This window comes from Choloepus didactylus, chromosome 3 (assembly GCF_015220235.1).
Source record: "Choloepus didactylus isolate mChoDid1 chromosome 3, mChoDid1.pri, whole genome shotgun sequence".
Classification (NCBI taxonomy): domain Eukaryota; kingdom Metazoa; phylum Chordata; class Mammalia; order Pilosa; family Megalonychidae; genus Choloepus; species Choloepus didactylus.
Window position 1 is genome coordinate 2882256 of NC_051309.1, and position 18499 is coordinate 2900754.

The 18499-nt window shown below is 48.6% G+C and overlaps 1 protein-coding gene across 1 annotated transcript in view; it reads left to right on the forward strand.

Moving 5' to 3' along the window:
• The window catches only part of FAM193A (family with sequence similarity 193 member A), a 234860-nt gene that overhangs the window by 190185 nt on the left and 26176 nt on the right, over positions 1 to 18499 (forward strand). Inside the window, 6 exon segments of the mRNA XM_037829279.1 lie at positions 9944 to 10142; positions 11078 to 11175; positions 11177 to 11351; positions 13140 to 13422; positions 14129 to 14312; positions 15296 to 15526. Of these exon segments, the coding sequence (XP_037685207.1) occupies positions 9944 to 10142; positions 11078 to 11175; positions 11177 to 11351; positions 13140 to 13422; positions 14129 to 14312; positions 15296 to 15526 (1170 nt within the window).

Genomic DNA, 18499 nt, shown 5'->3' on the forward strand with positions numbered 1-18499 from the left:
TGCCTCATGTATCTTGATACTCCGTCATTAGGTGCATACATATTTACGGTTGTTCTGTCTTCCTAGAGAACTGGCCCTTTATTTTTATGTAGCGCTCCATTTCATCCCTGCTATGACATCTACTTTGTCTAAAATTTATGTAGCTACTTCAGCTTTCTTTCAGATAGTGTCAATATGCTATATATTTGTCCCCATCTCTTTACTTTTAATTTATGAGAGTCTATATTTAAAGTGATTTTCTTGTAGACTACATATAGTTGGGTCTTGGTTTTTAATCTATCCAGGGGATATCCATATTTTAATTGGTATAGTTAGACCACTCACAATTGAAGTGATTATTGACATATTTGAATTAATAGCAACCATATTTGTAACTCTGTTCTATTTGCTGCCAGAGGCTTCTTTTCCTGCCTTCTCTGGTTTTAATTGGGCATTTTATTTAATTCTGTTTTCTCTTCTTAGTGTGCAGTAATGCTTCTGTAAAAAGATTTCTAGCGGGAGTCCTAGAGTTGACAGTGTACATTTTTAACTAATCCAAGTCCACCTTGGAGTAACGATATCCCACATCCCAGGCAGGGCAGGCGCCTCACATCAGGGGCTCATGGGTCCCCTTCCACCCCAGCGCGTTGCCGGCATGGCCCTCACTCGTCCTGGTGCTGCTCTCACCCCTACGGTGGTACAGCTGCAACTTTAAAGTTTTTTTACATCAATTAAGAATAAGAAAAAGATTATATTTGACCTTCACTTATTCCTTCCCAGTATTCTTCCTTTCTTTATGTAGATCCAGTTTTCTGGCCTGTATAATTTTCCTCGTGCCCAAAGGAAATGTGTTTTTTGGTTTTTTTTTTTGTTTTGTTTTGTTTTAATTGAGATTGTTCATACACCATAGAATTATCCAGAGATCCAAAGTGCACAATCAACTGTCCATGATACCATCATACAGCTGTGCATCCATCACCACAGTTTTTTTTTCTTCAGTTTTTAGAATATTTTCACTCTAGAGAACTGGCCCTTTATTTTAAAGACAAAAAAAACTCAAATCCTCCCATGCCCCTAACCACCCCCATCCATTATTGGCTTATAGTATTGGTCTAGTACATTTGTTACTGTTGATGAAAGAATGTTAAAATGCTACTAACTGTAGTATATAGTTTGCAATAGGTATACTTTTTTCCCTATATGCCCCTCTATTATTAACTTCTAGTTATGGTGTCATACATTTGTTCTAGTGCATGATAGAGATTTCTAATATTTGTGCAGTTAATCATGGACATTGCCCACCACAAGATTCACTGTTTTAAACATTCCCATCTTTTAACCTCCAACTTTCCTTCTGGTGACATACATGACTCTAAGCTTCCCCTTTCCACCACATTCACAAACGATTCAGCACACTTAGTTATTCTCACAACGTGCTCCCTTCACCTCTGTCCGTTTCCAAACACTTGAGTTCAACCTAGTTAAACATTCTGCTTATAATAAGCAACTGCTCCCCATTCTTTAGCCTCATTCTATATCCTGGCAACCTATATTTCATGTCTGTGAGTTTAGTTCATATCAGTGAGACCCTGCAATATTTGTCCTTATGATACTGACTTATTTACTCAATATCATGCTCTCAAGATTTCTTCATCGACTTATTTTTTTTTAAGACGGTTTTGTTCACACCCCTTGCATTCCGTCCTAAGTAAACAATCAGTGGTTCCCTATATAGTCACGTATTTATGTATTCACCACCATCACCACTATCTATATAAGGACATCTACATTTCTTCCACAAAGAAGGAGGAAGAGTCAAAGAAGGTAGAGAGACAAAAGAAAAAGAAACAAACAACGACAACAACAACAACAAACATGACAGCTAAAAAGCAATAAAAGGAAAGATAGGATTAAACTAAAGTAGAATAAAGAGTCAGACAACATCACCAATGCCAGGAGTCCCATACTCCTCCCTTACATCCCCCTCTTATATGCATTTAGCTTTGGTATACATTGCCTTTGTTACATTAAAGGAAGCAGAATAGAATGTTTCTGTTAACTATAGTCTCTAGTTTGCATTGATTTTATTTTTCCCCCAATACCACCCTATTTTTAAAACTTTTCAAGGTTGACATTCATTTGTTCTACCTCATGTAAAGACATGTTTATACATTTTATCACAAATGTTGAGCACTCTAGGTTTCACTGAGTTATACAGTCCCAGTCTTTATCTTTCCTCTTTCCTTCTGGTGTCCCACATGATTCTAACCTTCCTCTTTCAACCATATTCAGTCATCTTTTTTCAGTGTACTTAAATTGCTGTGCTACCATCACCCAAAATTGTGTTCCAAACCTCTCATTCTTGTCTTTTCCTATCTGTGTGTAGTGTTCCCTTTAGTATTTCCTGTAGAGCAGGCATCCTGTTCACAAACTCTCTGTCTGTCTGTCAGAGAATATTTTCATCTCTCCCTCATATTTGAAGCACAGTTTTGCCAGATATAAGATTCTTGGTTGGTGTTTTTCTCTTTTAGTACCTTAAATATAGCCCCCTATTTCCTTCTTGCCTCCATGGTTTCTATTGAGAAATCTGCACATAGTCTTTTCACGCTTCCTTTGTATGCAATGGATCACTTTTTTTCTTGCTGCTTTCAGGATTCTCTCTTTGTCTTTGATGTTTGTTAATCTGATTGTTAAGTGTCTTGGCGTAGGTCTATTCAGATCTGTTCTGTTTGGGGTACACTGTGTTTCTTGGATCTGTAATTTGATGTCTTTCAGAAGAGATGGGAAATTTTTGTTGATTATTTCCTCTATTATTGTTTCTGCCCCCTTTCCCTTCTCTTCTTCTGGATCACCCATGACACACATATTCATGCACTTCATGTTGTCATTCAGTTCCCTGAGACATTGCTTGTATTTTTCCATTCTTTTCTCTATCTGTTCTTTTGTGTGTAGGATTTCAGGTGTCTTGTTCTCCAGTTCCTGAGTGTTTTCTTCTGCCTCTTGAGGTCTGCTGTTGTATGTCTCCATTGGATGTTTCATCTCTTGTGTTGTGCCTTTCATTTCCATAGATTCTGCCAGTTGTTTTTTCAAACTTTTGATTTCTGCCTTATATTTGCCCAGTGTTTTCTTTACAGCCTTTATCTCTTTTGCCATACCTTCCCTAAACTTTTTGAATTGATTTAGCATTAGTTGTTTCAGTTCCTCTATCTCAGCTGAAGTGTAAGTTTGTTTATTTTACTGGGCCATAACTTCATTTTTCTTAGTGTAGGTTGTAGTTTTCTGTTGTCTAGGTGTCTGGTTTCCTTGGTTACCCCAATCAGGTTTTCCCAGACCAGAATGGGCTCAGATCTCAGAAGGGGGCAATATTCAGTATCAGGTTTCCCTGAGGGTGTGTCTTAGAAGATTGACACAGCCTGTGAGGCCTCTAGCCACTGTGCTTTTCCTAACCTGCCCAGCATGTGGTGCCTGTCAGCCTGTAGCTCCTGACTGGTGTAAGGAGGTGTGGCCTCTGTTTTGGCTGTTTTCCCCCAGGCTTTGGGGTCTGGTTCTGAATGGAAGGCTGGTAGTAGGACTGGGTACCACCTACTTCCTCTTAGGGAAGAGACCCCCCTAGGGAGTTATCCTCTGCATTTAAATAGGTTCTTTGTCTCTCTGACTTTGCTATCCCCGTCCTTGTCTGGGTCAAAGCGCTGGGAACTGAGGCTTTCTCCGCTGAGCCACTCAGGTTGAGAGAGAGAAGAAGGGACTGAAAGCCTCCTTTCAGGGCCAGTCCTTGTCCACCCACCCACCAGTTTCACTTGTCAGCTAGAGGTGACACCTGGTCTTCTGGGCTCCCCCTCCCAGGACAGAGAAGTCCTCTGGCTTTTTAAGATCAGTTGTCACTAAAAGCCTCTTGACTGCTTGTTAGGGATTTGTAGCTTGTATTGAGCAGTCAGCAGTTATTAAAGCCCCAGTTGGAGCTGGACTGAGGTATATTCACTTGTTCAAAGAGTGCTACTTTCTACCATAGCAAGGGTTTGCAGTTGGGGCTGCCATGGGGGGAGGGGGCTCTTAGCTTGTGTCTGCAAGTTTTATTTACAGATTTTATGCTGCAATCTCAGGCATTCCTCCCAATCCACATTGGTGTACAGTGTGTGGACAGTCACAGTTGTCCCCCAGCAGTTATTCCAGATTATTTACTAGTTGTTCCTGGTTGTTAATTAGTTGTTCTAACTCTATACTGCCATCTTCCCAAAGGAAATGTTTTAATATTACTTACAGGCGAGGCCTGCTGGCAGTGGATTTCCTTGGTTTTCGTTTGTCAGAGAAAGTCTCTATTTCCTCACTTTGGAAGGATAATTTCACTAGATACTGAATTCCAGGTTGCTGCTGCCCTTTTTTTTTTTTTTTTTTGAATACCCTGCATGTGTGTCACTGCACTCTCTTCTTGCTCACGTGGTTTCTGATGCGAGAAGCACGGCCGTCCCTGTCCTTGTCCCTCTGTGGTGAGGTACCCCCCAGCCCCCTTCTGGTGGCTTTCAGGATTTTCTCTTTGGTTTCCTATACCTTGAATATAACGTGCCTGGTGTAGATTTTGTTGGTATTTATCTTGCTCTGTGTTCTCTCACCTTGTGGGTTTGGTGTCTGTCATTAATTTTGGAAAATTCGCAGCCATTAATACTTCAGATATTTCTTTGATCATTCTCTTTCTTCTGATATTCCCATTAAATGTGTATTACACCTTTTCGAATTGTCTGACAGTTCTTAGTTTTTTCTTCCCTCTCTCTTTTTATTTTCATTCTCCTTTCTCTTTGCATTTCAACTTGAGAAGTTTCTATTGACGTATCGTCAAGTTCACTGATTCTTTCCTTGGTACTGTCCAATCTGCTGAGGAGCCCATTGAAGGCTTAGTCCCTCGCTGTAGTTTCTGATTTCCAGCATTTCCTTTTGCATCTTAGAGCACCCTTCTCCCTGTTTATAGTGCCACCCATTCTTGGACGTTGTCCACTGTCTCCACATGAGCCCTTGGGATATCACTGAGACACTTTAAATTCCCTGCCTTACATGGACGAGAGCTGCATCACATCTGAGAGTGGGTTCACTGCTTGCCATGTTTCTTCAGGCTGCTCTGGGCTTTTGGCAGGCCTGGCAGTGTTTTTTTGGGAGTTAGACATGTTGTGCCTGGTCACCAGGACTGCTCTGGTTCGTTCAGCTAGAAGTGGGGCTGCATTGAAGTCTGCTGTGGCCGCAGGTGCCGGAGGCTCCGGCCACTCTGGTGCCCTTGTTTTTGCCTCCCTTCTGGACTATGGGCTTCCCTGTGTTCACCACCCCAGAGAGTCTGGGCTCGCGGCTCTTCCAGCTGCAGCCCGTGGGGCGGGTGGGGGTGGGGGTGCTGCCTGTGGATGGCGGGGTGACTCTGCCCCTCTCTGTGCCAGCGCCAAGTGCAGGTCTTCCTCCAGCTTCATTGTGAGAGCTGGCAGGGTCCTGGAGGCAAAACCCATGAACAGAGGGTGCCCCTGAGACTGCCTCCCCTCCCGGAGCTTCTCACCCTTACCCTGGTCCACACTCAGCCCACAGCACGTGGTGCTCCTGCTGGGTCGTGGCTCCAGTGGTCTCTGCTCCGGCCAGCAGAGCTTGGCCATGACTCCGGGTTTTCACCAGATTTCAGGTTGCTGGTTTCCTGCATACTCAGTTCCCTGATGGGTTCCAGAAAAGTCATGGGTTTTCCATTGGTCCAGCTTTCTCTTATTGTAAAAACAGAAATAGCAGTTTCCAAACTCTGTATATTGGAGCTGATACTGGAAGCCTAAGTGCCATAGAATTTAGCTTAATGTTTTTTTGGAGACCATCCTTTTTTTCTTGAGATTTAAATGGGCCTCCGCATATAAAACATTAGCTCTTCCTTGTGAAGTGAGCATCTATGTCTGTTTAGTGATTTCTTTGTCCCTTATGTCAGTTATCTGATGTAAATTTGACCATCCCAGCTTTGTTTTGGTTATTTGCATTGAATTGTTTTTTCTTAATCCTTGTGGTTTTCACTTTTGTTTGTTCTTATGTTTTAGGCATCTCTCTTTTAGCAGCATACTGCTTTCCGTCTAGTCTGACAGTCTGTGTTTTAACCAGAGAGTTGAGCCTATTTATATTATTGTATTTATTGATGTATTTGGAGTATTGACAGTCTTGCTTTGTGCTTTCTACTTGTCTTGCCTTTTCTCTTCTCCTCCTTTTCTTTTTTCTTACCTTATGTAGCTGTCTTCCCTTTCCCCCGTCTCTGCTCTCCTACTGCTGTTTCCGTGGCTGTGGCTACCTGTGGGCTCTACCTGGGCGCAGCTGCCAAGTGGAGAGTCCCTTCGGATACTGCAGCTCAGCCCATGCCCCTCAAAGCTCGGGTTGTAAATTTCACCTCTTAGTCTTCTTTCTCAGCTTTAGTTAATTTATATTTCTAATATGTCCAGCAACTTTTTATATTCTCAGGTTCTTCGGTCATTTTTTATTCCATCTTTTCTTTCTTTAAGCCTTTCACACAGTTATTCTGTGTTTGAGTGAACGCTTGAGGATCTAATCTGTTTTCTACTGTCTCTGCTGACCTTTCTCATGGTGCGTTGTTTCCTTATGTGTTTAGGAAGTTTTGTATTATGGAGGCGGGCTTTGTTCAGCTTAATGTGTGAGAATCCCCAGGCTCTCAGGGGGCTGCTTTCCTCAGGGGAAGGCTTGTGTTTGCTTCTGCCGGGAGCACCTGGCTCCTTCCCGGTCCCGGTGTGGTGTGGGAATCGGAGTCTCCTGCCCAAATTGGTGCAGCCCTCGGGGCAACCCCCCTTCTGCCCACCCTCTTCTCTCTGCCTCTGTCTCCAGTCTCTTCTCATTTCTCTTCGCTTTGCCTTTGGCACTCTCCCTTGCTTTTGCTATGGCTCAGCCACGTCCCAGGGATGTGTTGGTGTGGTCTGTCTGGGGCCTAGGGTTCAGTCCCCTCGCCACCAGGAGCATGCCCAAGCCTGAGCCGGGTAGAGGGAGCATATGGCCCTGTGGTGAGGGCGGGTGCGCGCTGGCTGGGGTCTGGATGCAGCCCACTCCGCAGGGCCCCGTGGTAAAATGTGAGGAGTTTTCCACTGGGAGCCCGCCAAGTGGTTGGAAATGCTCCCTGGGTTCTGGTTCTGGCCTTCGGTGAGTTAAGTGCCCCCGGCCCCAGGTGGAGGGTGCATGGTCTCGCTCTGGTCCCTGGGTCAGCCTTGCGTCCCCTGCTGCCTCCAGGCCCAGGCTGGCACCCGGCCCCTCCCTCAGAGGGGTCCTCCCAGAATTAAGCTCAGCTGCTGCAGAGGTGTTTCATACAGTCAGAACTGCACAATTGTGAGTTCCGATTTGGAATGGGGTTGGCTCAGCTCTGTTCACCTCACATTTATTGAACATCCAATATGTGCCAGACCCTGTGCTACATGCTAGGAAAACAAAAATCAGTCATTCCTGATCCCTGCTTTCAGTGGGCTTGCAGGCTCAAGAGAAGACAAAAATGTAATCGAATTTTAAAAACTCAAAATACTCTGATGAGCCTTGATGGAAATTGTAGCTGCAAGGTAGAATAGTAACGCTTAAGAGAAAAAACTTGTGGAGCCATGGGTTGGTTTTGCTGAGGTGACACTAGAATAGGGTTTTGAAGGGTGAATAAGAGTTCCCGTGGCACACTTGGGTCATGGAATATAGGTTCTAGGGCCAAGCTTCCAAGAGGTGTACAGCTGGTGTGGCGTGAGAGTGCTGGCTGAGTTACATCACAGGTATTTCTTCCCCTTACCAGAAAGTCCCTAAGACTCAGCAACCATCTGTTTAACCGCTGCTTTTCAGCAGTGCTTTCTCAGCTAAGCAGCTCTTAGCATATTGCTACTTTGTACAAACTGCTATCCATTGAAATAAGGTTTTTTGGTCCCCTTGCTCTTTGCCCCCCTGGGACTCCCCTGCCAAAACATTAATTCAGGCCCCTGCTTGTGTCCTCAGTGGCCAGTCCAGTTCTGTTTCTTCCTGCTTTTTAGTCCCGAAATGTCTGCTCTAGACACCCCCCCCCATCCACCTTCGGAGGAGTCCTTTGAGGGTCAGTGGGTGCAGGAGCCCGAGGTGGAGAGGCAGAGGGTGAAGCTTGGTAGGGCTGCTTGGCTGGTTGATTCCTTATAAACGAGGCTGATCCGCCTGAGCATAGCACGGGCCAGGTGGCGTTGCCTGACTTTATTCTCACCACAAGCCCTGGAGGTAGGTATTTCCAATTTACAGGTGGGAAAACTAAAGCACAGAAAGATTGAGTAATTTGCCTGAGGTCACACAGCTAGTAAATGGAAGAGCTGCTGTTTGAAGCCATCAGGGGTTCCAGTTAGAGACTAGAGCTCACATCCCAGCTCTGTCACCTACTGGCGCCTCCCAGAAATGGAGCCAGCAGTAGCAGTTCCGGAACTAGACACTCGGCCCGGAGTTATTGTTTTGATAGCTCCACGGTCTACCCCTTCCTCCATCTTCACTGCCCTTTGTGCTGTTTCAGTGCCTTTGTCCCCTGTGGTCAGCTCACCATCCTGCACAGGGCGGTCTTTTTCAAGCCTGGTCGGGTCATCGGACTCTGCTGCTTAAACCCTCCCTGGGCCCCTCTCCGCTTTGGGCACGATGGGACCAGGTGGGCCTTGTTCCACTCCAGCCAGGTGGTTCCAGGGCAGGCTGACCCAAACCTGGGGTGCCCACGCGCCGCCCTCATCCTCCCTCCACCCCCTGCCTGGGCCCTTGGGGTCTTGCCGTCCTCTCCGGACCACACCACACAACCCCCACCCTGAGTTGCAGCCCTTGCCACCTGGCTCTGCCGTTGCAGAGGGGTCATGAGTTCAGCTTCCCTAGAAGCTCATCCTGGCAGGAAATAGATGCCTGTTGAGGGGAACTGTGTGCCTAGCACCGGCAGAGTATGGGGACACCCAGCCCCCTGTGAAGGCAGGAGGCCAGCAGGTCCAAGTCATGAATGATAACTGTGGTAAGTGCTGAGAGGGGAGGTGGCAGGCCTCAGTGTGCCTAATGGGGAGGCCCACCCTCATCTTAGATGTCGGGGTGTCGAGGGCCAAAGCAGCGGCCTTTTTGAGGACACAGAGCTGAGCCCTGAAGTGTGATCTGTGTGAATGAGGGAACGAGTTGAGGTGAGGACAGGTGAGGCCACTGGCACAGCATGAGCTGAGCGGGGGTCCCAGAGGAGCTTGGGAGTGGGAGGACAACGGGAGGCCTGAGCGTCTGGGCCTTGGCGAGCCGGGAGGGTGGAGGGAGGCAGGGCTGCTTCCCCAGGGCTCACCGGGCACACTGAGGACTTTGGGTTTGCCCTTGAAAGCCATCCGCAGCTCCCAGGCAGTGACGTGATCGCATTTACGCACAAAGAAGACCTGGGTTGGAGAGAGGCCCCGGTGCAGGTGTGGGGCCGTGGGCTGCGGTTGGCTCGGCACTCGGTCAGTGTCTGATGCTGGCTGGGTGGACAAGGGTCTGCCCTGCGGGGCCCGGGGGCGGGCGGGAGGGGGCTCGGTGTGATCGGCTCCTTTGACAGCAGCCTCAGCCTCCACGCTGTCCTTTCCCAAGTGTAAGAAAACAAAGTTTCACCAGATTCCAAAGTTGATTTTTTAGCAATGATCGTAGTGATGCTGACATCATTCCCATCTGAATGGGAAGTGAGCCTTGGGAACAGGTCCTGTGTAAACGTGTCACATGTAAATGTGACCAGGGAGAAGTGTTGGAAGTTACTGAATTCAGCTGTAAGTCTTGAGGCATCAGTTGCTCTTTTAGAATCCCCCTCTGGCTGAAATTCGATGTGTGTGTGCAGTGTCCTGACAAACCTTGTGAGCACCCTGTGAAATGTACTCGGTACAGGGACACCGGGTGGCGGGGACGTCCCCCGGGGCTTTCAGGAATGATTGTCTGTCTGTAGCTTAACTACTTAGGGGAACAGAATATTAATTTTGATATGTGATTAGAAAATTTTTTTTTGTAGGCTTTACCGCCAGCACCTGTTCAGAATCACACAAATAAGCATCAGGTATTCAATGCATCTCTTCAAGACCATATTTATCCGAGCTGTTTTGGGAATACTCCAGAGTGGAATAGTTCTAAATTTATAAGTCTTTGGGGATCAGAAGTGATGAATGATAAGAACTGGAATTCTGGCACTTTCTTGCCAGATACAATTTCTGGTAAGGAATTTGTTAAAAATTTCTTAAAGTGTTAAAATAACCTGAGCCAAGCAGCTGACATCTCTGTTGCAGTCTTCTAGCAGCAGGCCTTGCGCGGCTGGGAGCCCCAGCTTCGCGACCCCCCACCCCTGCCCCCCGCGGCCCTGGCCCCCCACTCCATCCACGGCTTCTGACTCCTGTCAGTTCTGCAGCACTTCCCGAGCAGAGGCGCGCTCCGGGGCCAGGCTGTGCTGACACTGGGGTGCCTCTTGCCCCTTGCTAAAGGTCTTGTCTCCAGATTTCTGTGTTCAGCCTCGTGACATTACCGTGGTTCTCGAGCAGGTGACATCCAGGCCTCAGCCCAGTGCCCAGCAGGGAGGTGGTGCAGCACCTCAGTGCTGTGACTTATGTCCCCTTTCTCTGCTTGCTGTACTGACCCTACATGGGATCTGTCCCCTCCGACAAACTCCTTCCTCCCCAGCTGACCACCGCGGCAGGGCCTGTGCCTGTGCCCCATGCCTGTCTTCATGTGGTGAGAGCCTGTGGGGGCCCCACACCCCGGCCCCGCAGTGCTCAAGACAGGCTAGACCTGAGTTTCCTTGTCTGTGCTTGGAAAGGGTATCTAGCTGTGTGACCTTGGGCAAGTTGCTTAGCCTCTCTGGGCCTCAGTATTTTCATCTTTAGGATGGGAATAATAGTACCAACCTCTGAAGTTAGTTGTAAGACATTAAATAAAATAACTTTTGAAAAGCACCTGGCACAGGAATTGGCACATAGTGGGTGCTCAATACATTTTTTTTTTCTTAGATGAAAAGCTAGTTGACTAGCATCATCCCAACAGAATCCTGACTTCTGTAGGAGCCCCAGGATTAGGTTTGAGTCATCGGCATGTCCTTTAGGTTTGGGCTAAATGTTAGTACTTCTGGAATTCTTACGTTTCCCATTCTTCTCTGAAGGGAGTGATATATTAGGGTCGACACTCTCGGAAACAAGACCTGAAGCTCTTCCATCACCATCCAGCAGCGAAACATCTGCCCTTTCAGACAGTAAAGAGAAAAAAAAACGCTGCAAAAAAGAAGTGTTTGTACAATTTCCAAGATGCTTTTATGGAGGCAAACAAAGTTGTCATGGCAACTTCGTCAGCCACCTCCTCCGTCTCCTGCACGGCCACCACAGTGCAGTCAAGCAACAGCCAGTTCAGAGTGTCGTCGAAGAGGCCTCCTTCCATAGGTAAGGTGGCCAGCCCGTCACTTACTCGTCTTTTCTCCGGCTTCATCTTGGTGGTTGCCTTTATCCAGCTGAGCCAAAGGGTGAATCACTCTAGGGCAAAGGGCGTGGCCCTCGGGGCTCCGAGGAGACTTGTGGCTGGACACTGAACCTGGGGGCTTTGCCAGAAGTGTCTGCCTTCAGGCTCTGTGTCGTCGTCCTGGGATAGGAAAAGGCCATTGCTTTTCAGCATGTGGAGCAGTTCCAGGAAGCTGTGCCAGGAAAACTTGGCACAGGTTCTGGGTGGGTGGAAGGTGTGCTACCCAGCACCCAGGTGAGGAGGGGTGGCTGCAATCCTTGCATTAACCTGCTTGCCAGAGCAGGAAAGGGCCAAGCCCAAGGGAGCAGCCAGAGGCTGATGGGTGCTGGCCTGGTAGGGCCCCACCAGACAGAGTCGGAGCACCGACCGTCGGAAGAGACAGCAAAGCAGACCACAGTGCTCTGGCGAAAGCTCGGCAAGGGGAGGAGGGTAGGCAGCCCTTTTTTACAGAAACGTGCCAGCTAATACACCCCTAAGAATGAGCAGCAGAGACCTCCATTTGCAGCCCCCTGTGTAATAATTGATTGAGGTAAGTATCATCAGTGGGTGCTAAAACCACTGGTTTGAAATTCCTTCAAAATAAAAAGTTTAAAAGAAAAAAAAAGCTGACTCAACTAGAAGGAAGGTCCCTTTTCTTTCTGGCCCACCTCGTCCTTGCGTGTTGTGGTGATGAGAGGTCCAGCCACTCCCAGGGGCCTTGAGAGAAGCTGTGTAGTGAGAGCAGGACAGAAAATGTGAGGATTGAGGATTTAAACCCTGATGACAATGCAGCCACTGTGCCAACTCTGGGCAGCCTACCCCCAGACTTGATCTAAGGAAAAGAGAAAAAAACTGTTGCATTTAAACTGTCCAAAAATATCCAGAAACACAGGATCTCAGTTTGTGGCATATAATATGTCCACAGTCTGAAGCCATGGCTGGCAGGTGACTCTACCATGGAGAAATTTGGCAGACACCCCGTGCACATGCTCTCACACCCCATTCACATGTGCTCACAGCCTGAACACGCATGCTCACACCCCATGCACATGTGTTCACACCCCATGCACACACATGTGTACACACACATGCACTCATACCCCATGCACGTGTGCTCAGACATGGCCTTGCCATCTTGAAACAGACCAACATTGAGTCTTTCCTGCCCCAGTCCAATGGGGAGGATCCGACATAACCTGTGTAGAAATGCCAAAGGTGTTTCTCCTGAATCTAGTAAGGAGGAGACAAGACAAATCCAGGTGGCAGGACAGCTGGCTTGGAGTCCTACATGTCAGTGTCGGAAAAGGAAGGAAAAGGATGAAAAGAGGCTGGTTGGAAAAAAGCTATAAAGGGCGTTTGGAGGGAGACTGGAAATCTGAATGCAAGAATACTGTGTCAGTGCTGAGTGTCTCAGGGTGAAATGGTCTTGGGATTATGTGGGGAGATGTCTGTGCTCTCAGGAGTCTTTGGGGTGAATACAATTTGCAAATATTAGGCAAAAAAAAGTGTTGTAAGAAATAAGCTTGACAGATTGCTGACAGTCAGTGAATCTGGGTGAATTTGGGTGAAGGGCTTATGGGTTCACAGGGCTATTCCTTCAGATTCTCTGTAGTTTGAACATTTTCAAAACAAACGGTGACAAATTTTTCATTCCAGGAAAATCGGAGTGGCCAGTTGGAGGCTTTGTTTTCTTCCGCCATTGGAAGTGACTGTTGTGGCATCTTTAACTGCAGGTGAAGTCTTTCACAACCTCAGCCCGGAGGACCCCAGACACTCGGCTCCAGCCGCACCGAGGAGCAGCCCCACAGGGCTGGCGCCGCTTCCTTCCCTGCCCCCTGCCGCGCTTCCACCAGCCGCCACACCTCATCTTGCAAACCTCGCAGCTCCGTCATTCCCCAAAACCGCAGCCACAGCGCCTGGGTTCGTGGATGCACGCAAGAGCTTCTGCCCTGCTCCCGGGGCGCCCCTGCCACCCCCCACCGACAGCTCTGTGAGTGCGCCTCCTAGCGTCTGCAGGTGAGCTTCAGGGCGGGCCCCACGGACGCAGGCCTGGCGGCTCTTCCCGGGAGCCCGCGGGCGGAGGGTGGTGACGCGCAGAGAGAGGCGGGGACCTTCCCGATGGAGAGTGGGGGTAGCTCGGCCTTGAGTTCTGCACAGGGTATCAGTTGGCAGGTCCAGGCTTGTTCTTGAAAGGAGACCACCCCTCACCACTAGCAGCGTGAGGGTCCGCCTTGTCGGCTGAAGTTTTATCCATTACACATTGAGGAGAGTCAGGAGAAGTGAATAAAGCCCGTGTGGAGAAGCACCACATGGCAGCTGCCTCTTAAAGAAGACAGTCGGCCTGGCCTTCCACCTGGCCTGGTCGGAGCCCCCTCAGGAGTGGTGGGGGGACAGGGGGGCATCGCAGGACCGGGAGAGGACTGGAGAGACACGGTCTGTTTGTGTTCACAGTGTGCCCTGCAGCCACCGAGCCCCAGGAGCCATCCCGGGGGTGGTGGTCACCTGCATACCTGTGGAGGGTTTTCCGTGCTAGGTCGCACCCTGAGCCCTCATCCGTGTCACCGCAGAGCATTTGCTGACTGCATGTGGCCCTGATGGCCTCACGTGTGGGACGGGCCTGTGGCAGGCCATCAAGAGGAGCGGAAAAGCTGCTGGGAAGTGTGCTGGGCGCCCCTTGCTGGAGGGGCCACTCGCTGACCGGCCTCCCGTGTGCCGTTTGCAGTGACCCCGACTGTGAAGGGCACCGCTGCGAGAATGGGGTGTATGACCCGCAGCAGGAGGATGGGGACGAGAGCGCAGACGAGGACAGCTGCTCCGAGCACAGCTCCAGCACCTCAACCTCCACCACCCAGAAGGAGGGCAAGTACTGCGACTGCTGCTACTGCGAGTTCTTCGGGCACGGCGGGGTAAGTGCGCCAGCTGGGCTCTGTGGACACCACCGAGCCGCGGCTCTTCCGTTGCTGCTGCATCCAAGGTGTGGCTGTGGAACACACGCAGGCATTTCTGCAGGATCGTGTGCCAGGTTGAGTCAGGGCATGGTCCTGTGGCACGTGGGCCTTTCCTAGGCTGTACTTGTCCTAGAAAACTAGCTCTCGTCAAGAGAGACTGTCTTCACTGCATGTTGTACTTGTTTGTGGGTTGATGAGGTGTAGGGAAGCCTAGCAGGCACCAGCAGTGGGATGTTGTGGAGTTGTGCACCCATGCAGTGGAATAATCCCACGTAGCCAATTGCACCAGTGCTGTCTGTGCTCAGTTCAGTTCCTCTTCATAGGTACAAAGGATTGTAGTGCACACGTGTGCTTGAGCCTCTTTCCAGTCAGCCATGGTTGCCTTGGTGTAGGCTGCAGGGGGAGGAGGGTGTCCACTTGCCTTTTTCTCTTCTCATAGTGTTTGCATCTCCCAACATGTGTACATGTTTCCAATACTCAGTAAGAAATACCTTGGCAGTGGAATTAAGGAAAATATTTTTATTTTTTCTTTTCAGCACTGCAAAGTAAACTTATAAATGGATGAAAAGATACAATATACATTTACTGACATGGAAAGATAATTTGTGAAGTACTAAGCAAAAAGTAAATTAATCAGAATGGGTAATTGTTTCTTTTTTAGTTTAAAAAGTCCATTTGTGACACAGCTGTACATATTCTGCCAGACTTTTCATGACTATATTAAAGCTGGAGGGGTTCCAAACCACTGCGTTCAAGGGATTTTGTGGTGGTATTTGCCTTTTGTTTGCGTATTTTATTTCCTTATTTTTCACAATGAACACACATTACTTGAGTAATAAGAAAAACGAAGTTATTTTAAAAGGTATGCTCTGAAATCGTTATATTCAAAATTCTTATAACTTGAATCCTAACTTAGCTATGTTCTTATTTAATTGTCTTAGCCTCCAGCTGCTCCAACAAGTAGAAATTATGCAGAAATGAGAGAAAAGCTTCGTTTACGCCTGACCAAGAGGAAAGAAGAACAACCTAAAAAAACTGATCAGATCTTGGAAAGGGAAAGTGTTGTTGACCATCGAAAGGTAGAAGATTTGTTACAGTTTATAAACAGCTCAGAGACCAAACCAGTAAGCAGTACTCGAGCAGCCAAACGAGCAAGACACAAGCAAAGAAAGGTAAACAGAGCAGTCTCTGTGTTTCTGTGCACCTGTGCATGGCTGGGGCTTCCCCAGGAGCTCTGTGTGCAGGAGGCAGGGTCCCAGTGTGGCTGACCTGACCAGCATGGTGTTCTGGAACCCTCATCTTTAGCTCGTTAGAAACCCCACTTCATTCAGATTTTCAGAAAACCACTTACCTATCTGTCATGGGCTTGTTAGCAGGCCTTTGAGTTGTTGTGCTGGCCAGCCGTGGAGGCAGTAGCAGAGCCTCAGCCTCCGGCTCTGTGGGGAGGAAGAGGAGGAGGAGGAGCCTTTGCCTAAGAGAGGAGGGGAATGGTGGCAGCCTTGGGGACGAGGACAGAGCCTGAGGCATGGTAGAGCCTCCTGGGCGCTGGGCTGAGTGGTCTCCACACGTGCTCCCCTCCCCCTGCCCACCAGCCCCTTTTGGCTGCAGGGGAGAGTCAGGCAGCACCGTTCCCGGAGGGCCTGTGTGTGGCACGATGTAGGGGTGGGAGAGTGAGATGACCAGCCTGGTGGGGGGCCCTGGGCAGTCCACACCTCACGGGAGGGGGTGGCACAGGCCAGGGGCCGTGAACACACTTGCGCTGTGGCCTAGTGGGTGGACGTAGCATTCAGACTGTGTGTCTCCTAGTAAATAGTTTTATTCTTTGCTTCAGGTTAGTGTTGAAAATGATGGAAATGGCATCTATTTTTTGGTGTGATTTTTGTCTTAAAACCACGCACCCACCCCCCATCCCCCATTCTGTCAGGGGATTTTGCACAGAGCCCCTTATGCTAAGCCGTTCCAAAAATCCTCTGGGTTCCTGCTCCCTACGTATAGATGTCAGGCTCCAAGGGATGGCACTGAGAAGGCGGCTTGGGCTCAGTTTTGTAGAAACTGCAGGGTCTGACAGTGGAATGGGGTGCGCTGGGAAGAGGCCGTCGCCTATCCTCGGTGGTCCGGCAGAGCCATGGGCCGTCTGTCCAGTTGCTGATGAGGGCAGAGCCCCATGAGACCTAACTGCTGAAGAGTAAACATTTCTGATTGTCCACGAAGGGGAGTAACCACCAGGAGTTGTCCTTGTGCTGTAGCACCCAAAAGAGGTCTGCGCTGACACCAAGGCTAGTGGGTCTCATTGGAAGGCTTTGGGGGAGAAGCTTGTTCTGCGCCCCAGAAGATGTGTATTTGCCAAGCCACACTGGGGTGAGGGAGGACCCCGCAGGTGTTGGAGTGTTACAGCAGCAGGGGTCCCAGGGTGGTTCAAGGCCCTGGGGGCTTCCCGTTAGGCTTCCGGGACCTTCCGGGACTTCTCTAAGCCTGCTCGTTTTCAGGGGTGCTCTCCACCCTTGACTTCCACCTTCTGTGCTCACAGGCAATCTGGACCCAGAACTTCACACTGCGGCCGCTTCCGACTGCCCATCAGGCCAGGTCCAGCCTTTGCAGCAGAGGCTGGGGGCTGTCCTGGCGCCTAGTTTTCAATGCACCCCACAAGTCTTTTGAGTGTCCTCAACTGTAGGTTGGGAGTTTAAGAGGCTGCAAGCCGGTGGTGGAAATAAAGGCAGTAGGTACTGGTTTCCCAGTCCATCTGTAGATTCTGTTGTGTGGCAGATTCAGCCCTGAAGCCCTGATCTTGGCCCCTGCCCCTTGGGGGCTCTTGGCTGGGGACTCAGGCAGGCTGCACAGGTAGCCTTCCCGTCCTGTCTGCTGCGGTCCAGGGTGCGAGGAGGAGCTTGTGCCGGAACGTATGTCAGCGTGTGCCACCCTTCGCCAGGAGTCATGCTGGAGAGAATGCCAGCTGGACTGCGGTGTGGACAGTCTCGCTGCAGACTGGGCGGGCACCACTCCATGACCTCGAACGGGTGGCTATTTCCCAGGAGACCTTCTCTTTTAGCATAATGGAACCCGAATTTTTAAAATGTTGCTTAAGTGGTCATTTTAGATTGTCATGTTAGATCTTATGTTATAGATCATATTTGTTTTTCCAAAAAGACTAGTAAATTTGTTTCTTAAAACTATGTGCCTACATCACGAGAGAAGAATTTGAATTAGGAAGACTTTAAATTTTCCCATGGAAAATGTTCTTGCCAAAGTTTCTTAGTAAGCACCAGCTTTGGGGAAATTTTGTAATAGGGGAAGCCGTGCTCCTTACTTTTTTTTTTTTTTTTTTTTTAATCTTCATTTTATTGAGATATATTCACATACCACGCAGTCATACAAAACAAATCGTACATTCGATTGTTCACAGTACCGTTACATAGTTGTACATTCATCACCTAAATCAATCCCTGACACCTTCATTAGCACACACACACAAAAATAACAAGAATAATAATTAGAGTGAAAAAGAGCAATTGAAGTAAAAAAGAACACTGGGTACCTTTGTCTGTTTGTTTCCTTCCCCTATTTTTCTACTCATCCATCCATAAACTAGACAAAGGGGAGTGTGGTCCTTATGGCTCTCCCAATCCCATTGTCACCCCTCATAAGCTACATTTTTATACAACTGTCTTCGAGATTCATGGGTTCTGGGTTGTAGTTTGATAGTTTCAGGTATCCACCACCAGCTACCCCAGTTCTTTAGAACCTAAAAAGGGTTGTCTAAAGTATGCGTAAGAGTGCCCACCAGAGTGACCTCTCGGCTCCTTTTGGAATCTCTCTGCCACTGAAGCTTATTTCATTTCCTTTCACATCTCCCTTTTGGTCAAGAAGATGTTCTCCGTCCCACGATGTCCTTACTTTTTAATGGTTCTATTTGTTTTCTGGAGAGAAGGAATAATTTCCATTTATAATTCTGGAAGAGGTTTCACTACTAAAACATAAGCTTCACCTTGGGATGAAAACCAACTTCCCACCAAGCTAGAGGGTAGAGATATTCACCAAGGTTGATTTGCCGTGTGCTGGTGAATGTTTCCCACGGTCGTTTACTCTGGCACACTAGTAAAGAGGTGTCAGAGCTTCCGTTTCTCTGCTGCGGGGGGAGAGGCAGTTGT